This window comes from Simochromis diagramma, unplaced genomic scaffold (assembly GCF_900408965.1).
Source record: "Simochromis diagramma unplaced genomic scaffold, fSimDia1.1 OVJJ01000443.1, whole genome shotgun sequence".
In the NCBI taxonomy this organism is placed as follows: Eukaryota; Metazoa; Chordata; class Actinopteri; order Cichliformes; family Cichlidae; genus Simochromis; species Simochromis diagramma.
Window position 1 is genome coordinate 831466 of NW_024387268.1, and position 22190 is coordinate 853655.

The 22190-nt window shown below is 42.8% G+C and overlaps 3 gene segments (V, D, J or C); all 3 read left to right on the forward strand.

Annotated features, from left to right (window-relative positions):
- Nucleotides 1-4773: 4773 nt before the first annotated feature.
- LOC120715503 lies at nt 4774-5957 on the forward strand (the record flags this gene model as incomplete). The annotated part of the segment is given in 2 exon segments: nt 4774-5507; nt 5593-5957. Coding segments are annotated over 2 exon segments (411 nt in total), but the record flags the coding sequence as incomplete, so codon positions are not given.
- Nucleotides 5958-11990: 6033 nt separating this feature from the next.
- Nucleotides 11991-12716, forward strand: LOC120715507 (the record flags this gene model as incomplete). The annotated part of the segment is given in 2 exon segments: nt 11991-12326; nt 12412-12716. Coding segments are annotated over 2 exon segments (351 nt in total), but the record flags the coding sequence as incomplete, so codon positions are not given.
- A 3988-nt stretch (nt 12717-16704) lies between these two features.
- On the forward strand, nt 16705-17311 carry LOC120715509 (the record flags this gene model as incomplete). The annotated part of the segment is given in 2 exon segments: nt 16705-16924; nt 17010-17311. Coding segments are annotated over 2 exon segments (348 nt in total), but the record flags the coding sequence as incomplete, so codon positions are not given.
- Between the last annotated feature and the right edge of the window lie 4879 nt (nt 17312-22190).

The following is a 22190-nucleotide window of genomic DNA, read 5'->3' on the forward strand; positions in this document are numbered from 1 at the left end:
TCATCTGTACATGCTGAAGTTGAACCCACAGCAGAGATGATCACTGTCACCTGTGTCTGTCCTGGGTCTCTGTACTTTTTGTCTACTTCATTTAGAAAACAACATTTGTGAAATGAATCACTTCCTGATCATCGTTCAGAAATCTGAAAATGTTTTTGTTTTTCCTAAAAAGGTCATTTTTTTTTAACTGGAAATCAAAAGCCGACATAAACACAAAGTAACTGTCGTGTGAGACTGTAGCAGGCAGGAAGTGGACCTAAATGCAGGATTCAAACACCAAAGGCAAACTTAAGGCTGCAGCTTCATTGATGGGAGGATTGTCCAAGAACATAAACTCACAAAAAACAAACTGAAACCCTGAACATGAAAACTAGGAACATAACACTGAGAAACAAGAACTAAAACACTAGGAAACGAGAAAACGTGGAACTAAAACTGAAACAGTGTAACAGTGTGGCTGTGGCTCAGGTGGTGGAGCAGCTACTGATCGGAAGGTTGGTGATTCGATTCTTGGCTTCCCCAGACTGCATGCCTATTATCCTTGGGCAAGATACTCACCCCGAGTTGCCCTCCGATCATCGGAGTATGAATGTGTGTGAATGTAGTAGTTTAGTTTGCACTTGTGTTTAGAAGTGCTTGTATGAGTGAATGAGACATGCTGTATACAGCACTTTGAGGACTCCAGGAGAGTAGAAAAGCTCTATATAAGAATGAGTCCATTTACCAAACACAAGGAGACTTACACACATGAGGCAGTACGATGCCACAAAGGGCAAAAGACATCACAGGGCTTAAATATACAAGAGATAATGACGGAAACACAGCTGGAACTAATCTGATACAACGACACAGGAATCAAACCTGAATGCACTAAACACAGGACACGGGACTATCAAAATAAAACGGGAAACACACAGACACAAACTGACGCAGCGACTGGGGACACAGGAAGAAACACAGAGAGAGACTGACTAACCACAAGAGAAGATTAGAGTCAGAGGGAGGGAGAACTATGATCACTAAGAACCTACGACCCAGAAACTAAACAGAAACTAAACGATCTAATAAGAACTCCAAATGACAAGAAAACCAAACATCAACCCATCCCCAGCTCTTTCTGTCCTGGCCGTTGTGTCCTTGGGCAAGACACTTCACCTACCGCCTACTGGTGTTGGCCAGAGGGGCCGATGGCGCGATATGGCAGCCTCGCCTCTGTCAGTCTGCCCCAGAGCAGCTGTGGCTACACCTGCAGCTGCCTCCACCAGTGTGTGGATGTGAGAGTGAATGAACAGTGGCATTGTAAAGCGCTTTGAGGGCCTAGAAAAGCGCTATATAAATCCAATCCATTATTATTATGAGTAATACTCAGTATTCATTTATTTTCCAGTGTACTATTACTATTCTAGATTTAGATTAATGCATTTGTCACTTGTTCCTGAAGCGATGGTTCTACTAGTCAGTGATTCATCCTCAGACCTGCTCTGGACTGTGGAAAGGAGTTGTATCTGGCTCTACTCGTCCAGGAAAAGTTTCAGAAGACACACAATCAGAGGAAGCTCTACAATATAAAGGTAACATTAATGTGGGCTAAAGCTACAGTGTTGGACTGCATGCATGCAGGATCCAGGTATGATCCAGTTCATTTTACTTTGCTAGCCCCTCCCTCTGGAAAACACCACTGCTGCTTTAATCACAGCTACGTTAAATGATGGCCGCTAGTAACCGATGACTGAGCCGAGAGCGTGTCTGGGTCTCTGTTATCTGACGACCAGTTAAATTTTCTTCTTCATGTCGCTTGACTCGACAGAGGCTGTGTTTCAAAGACACACGCCTTAATGACAAGTTAGTTTTTTATGCTTTAACTTTTATATATTGTGTTTATGTTATTGTTTAAGGTCACTGATGCAGGTCTTATTCTTTATTTCTTCTTCTATAAATGTTCACTCTGGTAGATTCAGTTTTATTTATATAACAACAGCAGTTGTTGCTTTACATTGTGAAGGCCCTGCAATAATAGAAGAGAGAAAACCCCGACAATCATGACCCGCTATGAGGAAGCACTTTGGCGACAGTGGGAAGGAAAAACTCCCTTTTAACAGGAAGAAACATCCAGCAGAACCAGGCTCATCTGTTGTGACCTGTTGGGGTGATGGGAGGAAGACAGGACAGAGACCCACTGTGGAAGAGAGCCAGAGATGAATAATAACGACTGAGTCAATACAGAGAGGTGTATAAACACATAGTGAGTGAAGAAGAAAATCTCAGTGCATCATGGGAGTCTCCCAGCAGCCGACACCGACTGTAGAGTAACTGAAGGAGGTCTTGATGCACGATCAGTCATCCAGGTAAGTAAATCTCCAAAAGTTGGTTCTGTTCATCTGGACATAAATGCTACGTCCAGATTAACTAAAGGAGGATTCAGGGTCACTGGTCCAGCTCTAACTATATGCTTTATCAACAATATACTTTAATATAAGTGAAGCATTGAAATAAACTGCAAAGTAACTTAAAGTAAATATTTCCTGTAGGATCACAAACCATCAAACTGACCAAAGAGCCACAAAGTAAAACAGATGTTGTGTCCAACAGTGTCAGCTGTAACTGGGACTGCTGCTGCACCACAACACTCCTGCATGTCGTGTCCACAGACATGACGTCTCTCAGGTTTGTGTTTGAAGATCAAATCAAATAAGATGATGCTTCATTTGAACAAACAGTTGTGAACAAAAATCCTTCCCAACTATTCTGGGATGTTTCTTGAATTCAGGACTTCTTACACATTTTTCTCCAAATGTCTCAAGTTTCAGACTTTTTAACTGTGTGAGTATCAGCGACTCTCTGACTCTGTCTACATCGTTAATGTGACTTCTGCTTGTGTGACGTGTCACACGGCTCCCTTAAATCATTTTGGTTATAAAGTGTGTGAAGCACAGGAGGAGGAGTGACTGAGAGCAGAGAGGAGGAGCAGAGATTCAGGGAGGAGCTGAGCTGTTACTGAACTATAGAAGAGAGAAAAACCTCCACATTCAACAGAGTTCAACACAAAACAAACTTTATGTTCCTCAACATGCTGTCATTACATCACTGTGTGTTTCCTCTGATTCTTCTCACTCTCACAGGTCTGCTCACCTACACAGGAAACTATGTTCAATTCAAATGATTCATTAACGTCAATTATTGATTGAAAACGTTCTCTCTTCCTTCAGGTGTCACATGTGATCAGCTCACTCCAGTCAAAGATGAAGAGTCCAGTGTAGAAGGCAGCACAGTTACTCTGTCCTACACTTACAAAGTGTCACCTGGTGATTATTTCTTCTGGTATCGACAACATCCAGGAAAACCTCCAGAGTTCCTGATCTCACACTCACCTTCAGGAGAAGTAGGAGTAGAAAAAGTTCCTGGATTGAAGATTCAAGTGAAGGGAACAGAAATCAAGATGAACATCTCCTCTGCTGCAGTGTCTGACTCTGCTGTGTACTACTGTGCTGTGAGGCCCACAGTGACAGGAAACAGCAAAACTCTGTACAAAAACCTTTGGAGCAAACAGAATACTCCACAACATCCACTAGAGGGAGCCACACACCTTTGTTAGGATACAGACTAACACATAACACAGCTGTGATGAAGAGCTTCGGGTGAAGTTAATGTGATTTGAGCCTCCTCCTCCTGACTGCAGAAACCTGTCTGACTCCAGCTGTGAACATCAGACCACTCACAGCTAACTCCCAGTGAACATCACTTCCAACATTTCTCCTCTGGAAACATGGAAAAACTGGCTGTGATCTGGATCTTTGCAGCTCTCGTAGGTACGTATGTTTCTGACAGGAACACCTGAAATTCAAAGACATGTTTACAGCGTTACAGATCCAGTTTGGACTTTCTTTGAGCTCAAGTTTGGAGTGATGATTAAACAGAAAAATATTTCAATTGTGAAATCAGAGAAACGTCAGAGAAACCAGAAGTAAAATGTGTTTAAAAAAACACAGTAATGCTCACAGATACTCAGCCTCATGGACAATGTTAGTCTGATGGCTTCATTTTCTCTACTTTTCCAGGACTAACAGCTGGAGACTCAATCACTCCTCAACAACCTGAAGTCACTAAAACAGAAGGAGAATCTGTCAAACTCACATGTAGCTATGAGACAAGTTACAGTGATATTTACCTTCACTGGTACAAACATCATTCTGACCTTCAGGCTCCTCAGTTTATACTAAAGAAAGGAGCAAAAGACTACAGTCGTTATGAATATATTCCTGATAAACGATATGGATCCCAAACATCTTCTACAACAACTAATCTGACCATAGCAGCCCTAACCCTGGCAGACACAGCTCTCTACTACTGTGCTCTAGAAACACAGTGATACAAAGTGTAGAAGAGGCTGTACAAAAACCTGAACACAGATATCTGACTACTCTTCAAAGAGGAGGGAAGTGGTATTCAAAGCACAGCTTCATATCAGATGGATTCTGCTAATTCCTGTTTTATCAGAGTCACTGTGGTTACAGCTGCTAATGAAACACTGTGGGAGGATTCACATGAGCAGCAAATCCACATCAACCACAAACCAACTGCAGGAACGTTCAGACATGAAGACATTTTATTCCTTATTTAGTGATGATGTGTGTAAAAAGCATCAGAAGTCAAATACAGTAACTAGTAATAAACTCCCAACATTGTTGGTGCATTAATGATGTTTTACAGCTGAAAGATTTACTTTGTTATTCTCACATTTTCTCCAGAAGGGTTTAAACTTTTCCTTCATTTTTATATAAGAATCACGTCTTTGTGTTTTCTCTCGATGATGTCATAGGTACAGTTTCTCCTCTGTGTTCTGATTGGACATTTAAAGCAGCGCCATCATTGATGGTATCAGATCCATTTCACACGTTGTTGAAGTTCAGTCTGAAGTCACTTTAAGTCTCAAAGCTTCACTTTAACCTGCAAAGACCAACAATGTCTCATTTCCTACTGATTCTTCTCCCCACACTGCACCACTACACCGGATATCAGGACTCCACACTCTCCAAACTCCCAGTGTTAAAATTCAGTCATGAAACATTTTGGCAGATACAAGAAGATTCTTCTACTGTTTTCTCTTCTTCAGTTTTTAAAGATGAACATCATGATCCACACTGACACACATTCATATTCTTTGGTTCCCTGGATTAAAACGGAGCCTCTGCTCTTTATTTATCCTGTGCTTGTTTCTCGACTCACAGTTCAGTCTGTTAAACCTGCTTCCTGCAATAGGAGCAAATATCCACTGAAAGCAGCAGAAAGACGTGCTGAGTGTGAAGCTGTCAGCAGGGGGAATAACACAGGGCTGTGAATGAGTCCTGTCACTGTGATCAGGCTCCTCCTTCTAATCCACCAACTTAGTGTTGATGAAGACTAAACAGAGAGATCACAGCTTCTTTATACTTGCTGTAGCTCACAGTTACTCTACACTGCAGATATGACGCCTCTGTTCATCTCAGTGCTGCTGGCTGCTATGTGCCTCGGTATGAACACAACTCTGTTTCTTTGATATCAACATTGACGTGATTCTTTAACAGCACACTGATACTGTTTGTTGGTGTTTTACAGAATGCAGAGCACAAAAAGACAACGTGCTGCAAGCAAAAGGAGAAGAGACTGCTGCTGCAGGAGGCACAGTGACACTTCACTGTCTCTATAACACCAGCACTACAGCAGCTACTTCTCTCTTCTGGTACAAACAGGATGGAAACAACAGCCCCAAATTCATCCTGAGTCGTGTTAGTGGGGATGATGGAAACACAGCAGACGAGTTCAAGGAGAGATTTTCCTCCACACTGGATTCCAGCATCAGATCAGTTCCTCTGAAGATCCAGAAGCTTCAGCTGTCTGACTCTGCTGTGTACTACTGTGCTGTGAGGCCCACAGTGACAGGAAACAGCAAAACTCTGTACAAAAACCTTTGGAGCAAAGACAACAGAATACTCCACAACATCCACTAGAGGGAGCCACACACTGTTAAACCTCTGATTCTTGTGTCATTGGACTGATGACAAAGACAACAGAGAAATGAAGCAGTAAAGATCAGAGACAGAGACAGAGCTGCTGTGGAAGCACAAAACTGTTTGATTGGCTGAGCTATTAAACTGGCCCCGCCCACTGAAGTTGAGTTCTGATGACATCAGATCCAAAGTTTGATCAAACTTGATTTGTTTGATTTTTTTGTTATTTGATTTGATTTTATTGATTAGCATTATAATATCTCAGTGAATACAGAACAAAGATCTACCACAAAGCAAGAAAGCACGAGACAAGGCTAATCAAAAGGTATTGGCTGAAGCATTTGCTTATTACGCCAAACCTTTAACACAAGATCTGCATGCAGCTCCTGTACACAGGGCTCGAAGCAAAGAATAAAACAAAGCACAAACAAACAAACAAACAAACAAACAAAAAACTTTCCACCTTAGATAAGTAACTACATCAAAGCAAAACAATTAAGAGTTTCAGTATTATTATTTTTTGCTCTTTTCATTCTTGATTTATATATTTTTTTAATACTCTATTTTTAAACATGTTTTTAAACAAGGAAAATGAACTACGCCTTTTTAAATCACTGTCATAACTATTCCACATGTTAACTCCTCTAACAGAAACACATCTCTGCTTTATGTTTGTCCTTATCTTGTTTCTGATTGATTCATTTTAGCATTACAAAATTTATAACTGTTGAATGATTGTGGCTGAGCTGGGTCCTTCGTTAACCTGTATGCTCTAGCCCTTTAGCGTTCTGCTCAACCGTTTGGTAGAGCACATTTTCAGGCCCTAACTGAGGCTTTCACTGAAATTGACCTACCTTGTTGAGTCTTTTCTACCAATTGGTTTACATCTGCAATGCCAAAAAAAGCCACCAGAAGGCGCTGTGAATGGAAACTGTGGGCTCGTCTTATACCTCTCCCAACCAGGAAGTCAGAAACAAAAAACCGTCCAACATATTTTGAGTGTTTTTTGATGAAACTAAGGTAGGAAGATATCATGTTTGATATATGACAGTGTTAGAGGACTTACTAAACAGATGTGTGTCACTTGTTAGGATTAAATAAGTGAAACTGAATGTTGAATAATTTTTTAAAAAGTGGTGAACCAAACGGTTGATTTGTCCCCTTTATGGTTCTAATGCTAACATAAAGTAATGTTATTAAAACTGATTATTTGCCATAAAATCAGACCACTACACCCATTTTGTTTATCCATTGCTGTTGATAAATCACATTAAGTGTTAGCACAGCAAGAATATGCTGAAAGAATTTCCTCAGTAAGTCTTTTATGTAACTTTCTGAGTTAATATTAGTAAATATTGTGAAAATCAAGAATGACACGTGGAAATCACAAATATCACAACTGATTACTTTTTAACCAAATTACAGTAGCTGGTAAATTAATATTACTAAGTTTTCAAAATTATAACTTCATTTTGAACAAGACACTAAACATTATTATGGCTAAAAATCACATGGTTCTGTGGCATGACACTCATGATACCATCCACCTTCAACCACAGCGTGTTTGAGGTCATGGTTTCATATGAAGCCACAAGAGCTGGCACTCTGCACCAGTATATTGCCAACAAACCAGATGAGTGGGGCTTTAAATTGTTCTGCCAAGCGTGGATCTGGCATCATCCACGACTTGCTGCTGTGTCAGGGGGTTCTATGTTCTTCAATGCTCCCCTCAGTGAAAAGGAACAGAAGCTCCCTCTAAGGGGCCAAAGCTGTAAAAAACACTTTGCAAACCCATAAAAGAACCTCAGCTCTTCACAAGTTTCAGCTTGGTCCAGAACTTGCACACCTCCTCTGGTGTCAGGTGCATTGGTACTGTACGACCAAACTGCACCGGTGGAGCTCCCCTGATGGCAGACAAATACCTGATGAAGAAGGGCCATGGAGCCTGTGATTACAGGTCTGATGAAGGTCTGATTGCAATAAAATGATTTGACAACAAATGTGTCAACCTCCTAAACAATGCCTGTGGGTTCATGGTTCTTTCATCGGTCAAACGGTGGAGCAAAGAGTCCAATGCAAAGATCACCATCCCATGCCCATCACTCATCCCTGTATGTAATTAGCATATGGGAGGAATCAAGCTTTGATATGCTATTACACCTGTATAAGACAAGTTATAACTTACAAGTTAAGGAGATGGCATATTCCACTGTTCGGATACATCCTTGACCTGGTCTACAAGAGGGACTGTGCCCTACTGGACCAGAAACCGTAGCTCTCAAAAGGTTTCCACCTGGCTGTGTCTGAACCAAGTTAACAAGCCAGCATCTAGAGTTGGACAACCATGATCCAGCTCTCCAAGACCACAGAATCAAAGCTACACCCAAAGACCCCAACGACCAAAACCACAAGCAGATGTCCTGGATTTCCACTGTTTTTATTTTATTTTTTTAAAAACTATCAACTATCAACAGCGATAGAAGTTCACCAGGATGTCTGAGGACAGGTGGTTCTTCCTCAGAGTCCTCAAGAAGAAGAGGCGCTGGTGAGCCTTCTTGACCAGCTTGGAGCAGTTGGTCGTCCAGGTGAGATCCTCGGAGATGTGGACTCCCAGGAACTTGAAGCTGCTCACACGCTCCACAGCCGTCCCCTTAATGTGGATGGGTGGATGTGGGTCAGCATTCCTCCTGTAGTCCACGATGAGCTCCTTGGTCTTCTCGGTGTTAAGCAGCAGGTTGTTTCTGTCGCACCACTCAGCCAGACGATCCACCTCCTCACTAAAAACGGACATCTCAACCGTTTGGTAGAGATCAATATTTAAAAAACTACAGGATCTATTGAAAAAAAATGTATTGAAATGTATTCACTCAAATCAATAAGAAATGCAAACAAAAATGTTTTCCATTGCTTTTTTCTTGGTGAGGACATCAAAGGGCTAGAACAGGGGTAAGCAACTCCTGTCCTAAGTTTATTTTCGTTGTGCAACATTTGTCCAAATAGACATTCCATGTCCCGGTTGTTGGGTTCCTTCCGGGTACTCCGGCTTCCTCCCACAGTCCAAAGACATGCAGCTTGTGGGGATAGGTTAATTGATTAATCCAAATATCCACTAGGTGTGAATGTGCGAGTGAATGTGAGCGTGAATAGCCTTTTCCTTTTTTGTATTCTTTAGGTCACGAGCAGTTGTCCAAGCATTTCACTACATATCGTACTGTGTATGACTGTGTACGTGACAAATAAAATTTGAATTTGAATTTGAATTTTGAATTTGAATGGTTGTCTGTCCCTGTGTGTTAGCCCTGCGACAGACTGGCGACCTGTCCAGGGTGTACCCCGCCTCTCGCCCTATGACAGCTGGGATAGGCTCCAGCGCCCCCCGCGACCCTGAAGAGGAGAAGCGGAAGCGAATGGATGGATGGATGTCTCAAGTTTCAGACTTTTTAACTGTGTGAGTATCAGCGACTCTCTGACTCTGTCTACATCGTTAATGTGACTTCTGCTTGTGTGACGTGTCACACGGCTCCCTTAAATCATTTTGGTTATAAAGTGTGTGAAGCACAGGAGGAGGAGTGACTGAGAGCAGAGAGGAGGAGCAGAGATTCAGGGAGGAGCTGAGCTGTTACTGAACTATAGAAGAGAGAAAAACCTCCACATTCAACAGAGTTCAACACAAAACAAACTTTATGTTCCTCAACATGCTGTCATTACATCACTGTGTGTTTCCTCTGATTCTTCTCACTCTCACAGGTCTGCTCACCTACACAGGAAACTATGTTCAATTCAAATGATTCATTAACGTCAATTATTGATTGAAAACGTTCTCTCTTCCTTCAGGTGTCACATGTGATCAGCTCACTCCAGTCAAAGATGAAGAGTCCAGTGTAGAAGGCAGCACAGTTACTCTGACCTACAAATACACCACAGGTGCTAATTATTTCTTCTGGTATCGACAACATCCAGGAAAACCTCCAGAGTTCCTGATCTCACACTCACCTTCAGGATCAGTAGGAGAAGAAAAAGTTCCTGGATTGAAGATTCAAGTGAAGGGAACAGAAATCAAGTTGAACATCTCCTCTGCTGCAGTGTCTGACTCTGCTGTGTACTACTGTGCTGTGAGGCCCACAGTGACAGGAAACAGCAAAACTCTGTACAAAAACCTTTGGAGCAAAGACAACAGAATACTCCACAACATCCACTAGAGGGAGCCACACATCTTTGTTAGGATACAGACTAACACATAACACAGCTGTGATGAAGAGCTTCAGGTGAAGTTAATGTGATTTGAGCCTCCTCCTCCTGACTGCAGAAACCTGTCTGACTCCAGCTGTGAACATCAGACCACTCACAGCTAACTCCCAGTGAACATCACTTCCAACATTTCTCCTCTGGAAACATGGAAAAACTGGCTGTGATCTGGATCTTTGCAGCTCTCGTAGGTACGTATGTTTCTGACAGGAACACCTGAAGTTCAAAGACATGTTTACAGCGTTACAGATCCAGTTTGGACTTTCTTTGAGCTCAAGTTTGGAGTGCTGATTAAACAGAAAAATATTTCAATTGTGAAATCAGAGAAACGTCAGAGAAACCAGAAGTAAAATGTGTTTAAAAAATAAAACAAAACACAGTAATACTCACAGATACTCAGCTTCATTTTCTCTACTTTTCCAGGACTAACAGCTGGAGACTCAATCACTCCTCAACAACCTGAAGTCACTGAAACAGAAGGAGAATCTGTCACACTCACATGTAGCTATGAGACAAGTGATAGTGATCCTTGGCTTTACTGGTACAAACATCATTCTGACCTTCAGGCTCCTCAGTTTATACTCTGGAAAGGAGCAAGATCAGACAGTCATCTAAAGTATATTCCTGATAATCGATATGACTCAGAAACATCACCTACAACAACTAATCTGACCATAGGCGTGGAGGCTTGGGGGTCTGGGGGTGCTCCGCTCCCCGGTCTGGGGTGCTGGCCGGGCCTTGGGGGCTTGGGTCCTGGCTGTTGTGTTGCCGGAGCAGTGGGCGGGTGGGTGCAGGGGGGCTCAGCCCCAGTGCAGGGGACATCTGGTACATCGGCCCTACTAGGGGGCTCTCTAACTGGTGGGGAGGTTGTTATATCTTTGCAGGTGGTCTCCTCACTACAGGAGCTCACTCTGCAGGTGGGGGGAGAGATATAGGAGAGGTGGAGAATGAACTCAACCTGGGTGTCTATTGTCTTGTGTAGTTTGGGAGATGACTGGATGATGGGGTGGGTGCAGTTTTCTCTGGGGTGGAGTCGGGTGGGCTGCCCCTGACTCTGTGGGGCTGGGCGGTGCTGCTGCTGCGGGCCCCGGTACGGATGGGCCTGGGCCCCCTTGCGCTGGTGGGTTCCAGAGTGTGGGGGTGCCTACTGGGGTCAGCGGGGGAGCTGGCCCCAGGGAGGGGCCGCTTGCCCCTCCCTTTCTTCCCTCCCCATCCTCAGCTGCCTCCCTATTCCCGCTCTACCACACCCACCCACACACGCAGGGCTTGGGGTGCAGGTGTGTCACCAGGGTGCAGGGGAGGCACTCCCCCTCTGTCCCCTTCTGGCCGCCTGTGCCTCAATTTTATTCTGCAACCTAGACATCCACATTACTCACACTCTAACTTAACACATACATATAGGGCCTTGGGGGTGGGCACGTTTTACAGCATCCAGAGGATGGTCGGTGTACTCCAACCCACCTCTGGCGCTGGTGCCCTACCCTCAATTTTAAATGCATTTAGACATTAAGGGTTTTCGGGAAGAGCCGTGCTGCTCTCTGAGAGGAAGCTAGTACCATGCTCTCCTGAGTTTTAAATGCACTTTAGAACAGCACACAGCAAGACTACATAAATCCGCTTGGCTTCTTTCTTGGCCTTAAGACAACAATTCTGATGGCTAAAGATCCAAACGGGACACAAAAAGAAAAAAAAAAAAGAAAAAAAAAAAGATGAACATCATGATCCACACTGACACACATTCTTATTCTTTGGTTCCCTGGATTAAAACGGAGCCTCTGCTCTTTATTTATCCTGTGCTTGTTTCTCGACTCACAGTTCAGTCTGTTAAACCTGCTTCCTGCAATAGGAGCAAATATCCACTGAAAGCAGCAGAAAGACGTGCTGAGTGTAAAGCTGTCAGCAGGGGGAATAACACAGGGCTGTGAATGAGTCCTGTCACTGTGATCAGGCTCCTCCTTCTAATCCACCAACTTAGTGTTGATGAAGACTAAACAGAGAGATCACAGCTTCTTTATACTTGCTGTAGCTCACAGTTACTCTACACTGCAGATATGACGCCTCTGTTCATCTCAGTGCTGCTGGCTGCTATGTGCCTCGGTATGAACACAACTCTGTTTCTTTGATATCAACATTGACGTGATTCTTTAACAGCACACTGATACTGTTTGTTGGTGTTTTACAGAATGCAGAGCACAAAAAGACAACGTGCTGCAAGCAAAAGGAGAAGAGACTGCTGCTGCAGGAGGCACAGTGACACTTCACTGTCTCTATAACAGCAGTGCAACAAATAATTATCTCTTCTGGTACAAACAGGATGGAAACAACAGCCCCAAATTCATCCTGAGTCGTGTTAGTGGGGATGATGGAAACACAGCAGAGGAGTTCAAGGAGAGATTTTCATCCACACTGGATTCCAGCATCAGATCAGTTCCTCTGAAGATCCAGAAGCTTCAGCTGTCTGACTCTGCTGTGTACTACTGTGCTCTGCAGCCCACAGTGACAGGAAACAGCAAAACTCTGTACAAAAACCTTTGGAGCAAAGACAACAGAATACTCCACAACATCCACTAGAGGGAGCCACACACTGTTAAACCTCTGATTCTTGTGTCATTGGACTGATGACAAAGACAACAGAGAAATGAAGCAGTAAAGATCAGAGACAGAGACAGAGCTGCTGTGGAAGCACAAAACTATTTGATTGGCTGAGCTATTTAACTGGCCCCACCCACTGAAGTTGAGCTCATCCAATGACATTATTTGTTGGTCATTGTGCTGCAGTGGAAGAACATTGTTCATGTGCTGTCTGTCTGGCTTTAATAACTCCAAAGACATGTTGCTGCACCTCTTTTTGCTTCTATCTCACATTATAGGTGAGTTTAAGAACAGGGATTAAAGTTTAGTTGAAGCTGCTGCATTAAGCAGATATACAGACTGCATTTCACTACTTTTCTTCTTTCTTTTTCCAGGACTAACAGCTGGAGACTCAATCACTCCTCAACAACCTGAAGTCACTAAAACAGAAGGAGAATCTGTCACACTCACATGTGACTATCAGACAAGTTACAGTGGTATTTACCTTTACTGGTACAGACATGATTCTGACCTTCAGGCTCCTCAGTTTATTCTCAGGAAAGGAGCCAAAGGATACACGGGTGAATATATTCCTGATAAACGATATGGATCCCAAACAACAGATAAATCAACTACTCTGCGTATAACAGCCCTAACCCTGGCAGACACAGCTCTCTACTACTGTGCTCTAGAAACACAGTGATACAAAGTGTAGAAGAGGCTGTACAAAAACCTGAACACAGATATCTGACTACTCTTCAAAGAGGAGGGAAGTGGTATTCAAAGCACAGCTTCATATCAGATGGATTCTGCTAATTCCTGTTTTATCAGAGTCACTGTGGTTACAGCTGCTAATGAAACACTGTGGGAGGATCACATGAGCAGCAAATCCACATCAACCACAAACCAACTGCAGGAACGTTCAGACAGAAACAAATTAGTGAATACAGTCAAACAGCAAAAGCTTCTGATAAACAAATATCTCACATTTAGCATATTTTATAACTGACCATGAAAGTAAAACAGGAAACAGACTGGGCACAGAACTAAACCTAAGAACTAGAATTCAAAAACAGAACTCAGAATACAAGAAGTTATAGACAAAGGAGAAATCAAAGAATAACAACAACGTTTCAGTTTGTAATGTGGAGCTGAGCGGTGTGGGTCCGTTGCACCAATGGTGCACGATTAATTCCCAGACCACTGCTCCTTTCTCTGCTGCTTTTACCAACTCTGTCCTTTGTGATGCTAACAGTAATGAGGATCTTTCGGTTGATGAGCTCACTCATCTGTTTAACTCAGCTTGCTCCTCTGTTCTCGATACCGTGGCTCCTCTAAGGACTAAACTGTTACGTCAACCCTGGTTGAACGAAACTACCGTCTACCTACTACCGTCGCACTGAGAGAAAATGGAAAAAGGACAAACTTCAAAAGACTGTTAAAGCTGCCAAGTCTGCCTTCCTGTCAGGTATAATTACAACAATCAGGCACAAGCCTCGAGTCGTAACTCTATGATTAACCCTGATGTCATGACTCATAGAGATGCTTCCCCTGCACTCTGTGATAACTTCCTACAGTATTTCACTGATAAAAGGCCAAGTTCCCGCTTCTCAGTTCCAAACTCCCTTTTATGTCTAAAATTTTGGAAAAAGTAGTTCTTAAGCAACTTCAGTCCTTCTTAGACGCTAACGATGTTGGTGAAAAGTTCCAGTCTGGTTTTAAACCTCGCCACGGCACAGAAACGGCTTTAGTAAGAGTTTTTAATGATTTACTTTTAACTGGCGACTCAGGCTGCTCTGTGGTTTTGGTTTTACTTGATTTGACCTCTGCATTCGATACGGTTGATCACCACATTTTATTATCGAGGCTGGAGCATGTTGTTGGTCCCAAAGGCACAGTACTATCTTGGTTTAAATCATCTCTTTCAGAGAGGACTTGCTATGGGCCAGTACTTTTCTTCTTCTGCCCCTGTCCACTGTGGAGTGCAGGGGTCTGTTCTTGGTCCTACTTTGTTCTGCCTGTACATGCTGCCTTTGGGCTCTGCTTTCAACAAATATAACATCTCCCTCCACTGCTATGCCGACCACATCCAAACTTACTCCCCCCTGAACTTGGATGTCTCTGACCCACTACAACCTTTGTTCAGCTGTCTTCATGATGTTAACGTTTGTTTATAACAAAACTTTCTCACTTTGAATGAAAATAAAACTGAAGTAATTGTCTCTGACAGTCATACCGCTCTGGGTCAGTGAACAGACACCCTTGGTCCTCTTGCCAGCTTCTCTCTCACACGGTAAGAGACCTTGGAGTGTTTTTGGATAGCTCTCTGAAATTGGAGAAGCCAGTGTCCTCAGTGGTAAAAACAAGCTTTTATCAGTTGTGTTTGATATCAAAGGCGAAGCCCTATATTCCTCTAAAAGTACTTGAAAAACTCATTCATGCATTTATCACCTGTAGACAGAACTACTGTAACTCTCTGTGTCTGGGCCTCCAACAATCCTCCTTCTACCGCTTGCAGTTACTTCAAAATGCTGCTGCACGCTTTCTAACAGGTACCAGAAAGTTTGATCATATCACCCCACTTCTGGCTAATTTGCACTGGCTCCCTGTCAAACACCGTATAGATTTTAAATTGTTTTGCTTACTTTTAAAATTTAAAACAATTTGGCACCAGTTAGCTGACTGAACTCCTCCACCTGTATGACCCCAGGAGGGCACTAAGATCCTCTTGCCAGATGCTCTTAGAGCAACCTAGACCCCGGCTGAAGCCCAGAGGTGATCGGGCCTTTGCAATTGCAGCACCTACACTCTGGAATAGTCTCCCTGCTTCTGTTCGCACTTCTGAGTCTGTACTTCTTTTAAATCGCGTCTTAAAACTCAATTTTTTACTTTTGGATCAAATGAGTTTTAACTATCATCAGGCCTGTTTTATGTCACCTTTGATGTTTGCTGGTGTGTTTGTTTGTTAACTTTTAATCTCTTGCTGTTTTTTGCTGATTGTTAAGCACTTTGATCAACCCTGTTGTTTGTAAATGTGCTATATAAATGAATAAACCTGAACAATAATGCACAAAACACTGGGTCAGTGAAGCAGGAGCTTGACAATAATGTTCCTAATTTAGTGGCTAATGGTGCACAAATTGTAATCATAAAGAAAATAACCAGGTAAGTCAGAGTCAAACAGGCAGAGTTTCTTTTCTTTGTTTCATTCATGTTGCAGTGACAGCAATCAGCTGAAGCTTTTGTGGAAAACTCCTGCAGCTCCAGCAGGGACACCTGCAGGCAATGAATAACATCTATGTTAGATTGTACACATGTGGACACATACATCTGCACCTAAAGGTCAAAGGTCAAATCACTCTTGAGGATGCCAGTGTTCACATTCTGGGCAGAGAAGACAGATGGTTTGAAAGAGGAGTGAAAGAAGCATCTGTGTCCACTGTGAACGACCCCCTTTAAATAGAGGGCGGGGCTTATGGCACCAACCGTCTGCTACCTACAGTGTAGTGTGAGATCCTTCCCAGACGCCTCACCCCCACTCACATCTTGTGTCAGGTGATCTCAATAGATCAGATGATAGGACGAGGTCTCAGAATGGTTTCACTGGAACCTCTGGTGGTGATGATTCACACCTTGGCTCGTGATGACAAACATTATTAATCATGGATCAATGACCTTCTTAAAGGGCAACTCCCACTGGGCTTTAAGTCCCTGGGACTCTCCACCATTTGGATTTAGAACTGAAGAAGCTTCTTGGATGAGCTTTGAGACGTTTTCAGATAATATAATGAAGTCCAGCCGCTGTCCTTTCAAGCTCCTAAGACTACCACAACCTGGATGACTGAGAACCTAAAAAATCTACATCCAAGACAAGATCTCCACTGAAAGCAGAGCAGCAGAAAGACGTGCTGAGTGTAAAGCTGTCAGCAGGGGGAATAACACAGGGCTGTGAATGAGTCCTGTCACTGTGATCAGGCTCCTCCTTCTAATCCACCAACTTAGTGTTGATGAAGACTAAACAGAGAGATCACAGCTTCTTTATACTTGCTGTAGCTCACAGTTACTCTACACTGCAGATATGACGCCTCTGTTCATCTCAGTGCTGCTGGCTGCTATGTGCCTCGGTATGAACACAACTCTGTTTCTTTGATATCAACATTGACGTGATTCTTTAACAGCACACTGATACTGTTTGTTGGTGTTTTACAGAATGCAGAGCACAAAAAGACAACGTGCTGCAAGCAAAAGGAGAAGAGACTGCTGCTGCAGGAGGCACAGTAACACTTGACTGCCTCTATAACGTCAGCACTACAACAAATCATTATCTCTACTGGTACAAACAGGATGGAAACAACAGCCCCAAATTCATCCTGAGCCGCTTTAAGGTTGGTGAGGGGAAAACAGAGGCTGGAGACAGATTTTCATCCACACTGGATTCCAGCATCAGATCAGTTCCTCTGAAGATCCAGAAGCTTCAGCTGTCTGACTCTGCTGTGTACTACTGTGCTCTGCAGCCCACAGTGACAGGAAACAGCAAAACTCTGTACAAAAACCTTTGGAGCAAAGACAACAGAATACTCCACAACATCCACTAGAGGGAGCCACACACTGTTAAACCTCTGATTCTTGTGTCATTGGACTGATGACAAAGACAACAGAGAAATGAAGCAGTAAAGATCAGAGACAGAGACAGAGCTGCTGTGGAAGCACAAAACTATTTGATTGGCTCAGCGATTAAACTGGCCCCGCCCACTAAAGTTGAGCAATGACATTATTTGTTGGTCATCGTGCTGCAGTGGAAGAACATTGTTCATGTGCTGTCTGTCTGGCTTTAATAACTCCAAAGACATGTTGCTGCACCTCTTTTTGCTTCTATCTCACATTATAGGTGAGTTTAAGAACAGGGATTAAAGTTTAGTTGAAGCTGCTGCATTAAGCAGATATACAGACTGCATTTCACTACTTTTCTTCTTTCTTTTTCCAGGACTAACAGCTGGAGACTCAATCACTCCTCAACAACCTGAAGTCACTAAAACAGAAGGAGAATCTGTCAAACTCACATGTAGCTATGAGACAACATCGGCTTATGCTAACCTTTATTGGTACAGACATGATTCTGACCTTCAGGCTCCTCAGTTTATACTCTGGAAATATGGAAAAGGGAGCACAGCTGAATATATTCCCAATAATCGATATCAGTCCACAACATCAGATCGATCAACTAATCTGCGCATAACAGCCCTAACCCTGGCAGACACAGCTCTCTACTACTGTGCTCTAGAAACACAGTGATACAAAGTGTAGAAGAGGCTGTACAAAAACCTGAACACAGATATCTGACTACTCTTCAAAGAGGAGGGAAGTGGTATTCAAAGCACAGCTTCATATCAGATGGATTCTGCTAATTCCTGTTTTATCAGAGTCACTGTGGTTACAGCTGCTAATGAAACACTGTGGGAGGATTCACATGAGCAGCAAATCCACATCAACCACAAACCAACTGCAGGAACGTTCAGACACAATAAAAACTGTCAAACATCAAAAGCTGCTCATTTACACTATTTTATATTTAGTGGATGAGGACATGCAGAAATGCAGCAGAAGCAAAGTAAACAGAGTAACAGAGGTTTATCTCTTTAAGGTAAAATCTCTCACATGAAGCTAAAAGTCCAACCAGGAAGACCATCTCATGCTTGTTCCATTTATTCTCTTTGAACTCATCACATCAGATGATGATGCTCTCCTTCATCATTGTCCTGCTCTGGTACTTTGTGATGTTCCCCCTCTGGCAGGTCCAGACTCTCCTCTGTGCTTCTGCTCTGAACAACATTTCAGAGTGCCTGGCCTTCTTGAGGTCTCTGAGCAGGATCCTGGACGCTGCATCATCTGGTAACTCTATTGTGCTTCTGAGGACTTTATGTGTCAGAGTGACACAATGGTGGTTTCTGTTTTACTGGACTTGTGTGCTAACCACAGTATAGGTTGATGCTTGACTCTGTAATTGCATCATCAGGTCTGCAGCAGTGTGTTCTGGACACTCTGGTGAAGAGAGGAGCTGAGCTGTCATCTGATCACCATCTGGGGGTGAGTTGAGTCAGGTGGTGGGGGAGAATGCTGGACAGGCCTGGCGTATCAAAGTGGTTCAGGTGATCTTCAACTCCCACCTCCAGCAGAGCTTTGGCAGCAGTCCGAGTGAGGCTGGGGACTCATTGCTGATGGGGCTGTGCAGAGCTTTGGCTGCAAGCTGGTTGGTGCTTGTAGTGTTGCTAACCTCCTAACCAGATCTCATTAACTCCTCGTGTTTTGGGGAATGAAAGGTCCAGCTGAAACATCCACTCTTTGTCAGATTGTTGTCTTCATTCTGGTGGTAATTCAGCTTTAATTTATGACTTATGAGTTTGTGCTTGTAGCTTCTGTTACCTCACCATGTTCTCTTGTGTCTGCTCATAGCTCTGTGGACTTGAGTTACCTGAAACCTGAAGGATTCTCTCATTGTCTGCTGTTTGGAAAGGACTGACTTGTAACAGAGCTGGAAAACTCACCTGCCCATCCACTCTCCACCCACTCAGCCTTCTGAAGCCTTCACTTACCTCCCTGACACAGAAACTCTAAAAGTGAAACACAAGAAAGGACTCTAATAAATACTATATAAGCAATTCTGACTGCACTGATTCTAAGCAGTCGTTCTCTCGGGCAGTTCTCTGGTGTCTCCCTGCTCTGTCCCTCTGCAGGAAACCTACTTACCTGCCCCCCTGTCTTTGAACCTTCTCAAAATAAAAGCATGTAAAGCTTTAGCCTCATGTGGGCTGCGTTAGAGTCGATGCATTCCTGTAATCATGACACTGAGAGGTTGCTCCAGGGATTTAAATCATGTATTAATCGTAGTGGAGAGAAATTAATATGAATATTTCCTGTGTGAAGATGATGGTGTGATATCAGGGCTGCCACATGAAGGGGCAAAGTGAACAAGTTTATGAATACCTCAGAAAAAAAGCTTCAATGAGTATAAATGATCTTCTGATATTAACGATATCCTGGAACACCAACATGCACGCTCAGTCATCCAGGTAAGCAAATCCCAAAAAGCTGATTCTGTTCATCTGGATGTTTTCAGTGGGAGAAACGTTTCATCATCATCAGGTGACGTCTTCAGTCTCAGCTGACTGCAGGTTTCCAACCTTAGAAACAGGACATTTGCACAATGACTGAAACCAGCAGCACTGAATGAACACTGGGCTGTGAGGTCAGTTTATCATCATTAATATGCAAATTGTCACAACCATTGATCAACAACCACTGATCAATGGTCACGAGTACCACTCTCTGTTTATCATACTAAGCTGCTGTGGAATCAGAAAACTGTTTGATTGGCTGAGATGAAGTTACAAAAACTAATGGTGCTAAGATGTAACTGGCCCCGCCCATTGAAATTCAACCAACCAATTACATTATTCCACTTTCAAATTCAGTCACAGATGATGAACATATAGACATAATCTTCAATGTTTCCAACTCCACATCATGTCAATAATAATCATTATTCTTTGCAGAAGTAATTGTAGTATTATTGTAGTACCAGTATTTGTAACTGTAGTATTTTCTAGGACAGGGGTGTCAAACTCAAATACACAGTGGGCCAAAATTCAAAACTGGAACAAAGTCGCGTGCTAACGTTAATATTTATTGAAAAAAAATCTTCCTCCAGATATAAGAATGAATCTTTTCTTATGGACTCAAATAAGTTTTACTAGAAAACTGAATATGGAACAAGCAAAGCTTAATACTAAACAATATATATATATATATTAGCTGTATAATACCAGTAGGCCAGCTCTAATAGTAATTTGGTATGGCTTCACGGGCCAAATGTAATTAGGCTGCGGGCCAGAGTTTGACACCTATGTTCTAGGAGTTGAGGGAGTTCTTCCTTCCCAATGTTGCCAAGTGTTTGCTCACAGGGAATCAGCTGTTGCTGTTGAGTCTTTATGACATAAAACACCTTGGGCTGCTTTTTGATTTAGTGCTTTATAAATAAAACTGAGTTAAACTAAATATTCAGACTGAAGGAGCAGGGAATTGCACCATCAACCTGCCAGTTAGTAGACTAACTGCCTAATACAGACATTTCAGCCTGACTACAAGGCATGGGGTTAGTGTCTGTGTAGATGTGAGATCAGGTTAATGTGAGGCTGTCATTACTTTGTACAGTACTGTGTGAAAGTCTTGAGCCACCCCTCACTGATTTATATTTACAGCATGAATCATCTGTGGACTGAAGCAGCACAGAGCTGAAATATGAGCTCCCACCTGAAAGTGAAGATGCTGCTACTAGTGTGTAAAGCAGGAGGAAGTGAGAGAAGTTCAAATCCAGATCAGAGAGGAGGAGGAGAGATTCAGGGAGGAGCTGAGCTGTTACTGAACTAGAAGAGAGAGAAACCTCCACATTCAACAGAGTTCAACACAAACCATAAACTTTACCTTCATTCAACATGTTGTCTTTGGACTATTTTGCACTTTCTTTACTGATTCTCACCATTCTAACAGGTACGTTACAATCTGTGTGTTTAAAGAAACACATTTGAATTGTGATGATTTATAAAAGAATAAAACATGTTTCTGTTCCTTTAGGTGTCAGCTGTGAAGATCTCACTCCAACCAACAAAGAAGTGTTCAGTGTAGAAGGCAGCACAGCTACTCTGTCCTATAGATTATCCAGAGAAGTGAAGACTAATGATTATTTCTTCTGGTATCGACAATATCCTGGAAAACCACCGGAGTTGCTGATCTATCATTTACCATCCGGAGAAGTGATGAAAGAAGAAATCTCTGGACTGTCTGTTAATGTGAGTGAAGATAAAACACTGATGACTCTTCAGATCTCCTCTGCTGCAGTGTCTGACTCTGCTGTGTACTACTGTGCTCTGCAGCCCACAGTGACAGGAAACAGCAAAACTCTGTACAAAAACCTTTGGAGCAAAGACAACAGAATACTCCACAACATCCACTAGAGGGAGCCACACACTGTTAAACCTCTGATTCTTGTGTCATTGGACTGATGACAAAGACAACAGAGAAATGAAGCAGTAAAGATCAGAGACAGAGACAGAGCTGCTGTGGAAGCACAAAACTATTTGATTGGCTGAGCTATTAAACTGGCCCCGCCCACTGAAGTTGAGCTCATCCAATGACATTATTTGTTGGTCATTGTGCTGCAGTGGAAGAACATTGTTCATGTGCTGTCTGTCTGGCTTTAATAACTCCAAAGACATGTTGCTGCACCTCTTTTTGCTTCTATCTCACATTATAGGTGAGTTTAAGAACAGGGATTAAAGTTTAGTTGAAGCTGCTGCATTAAGCAGATATACAGACTGCATTTCACTACTTTTCTTC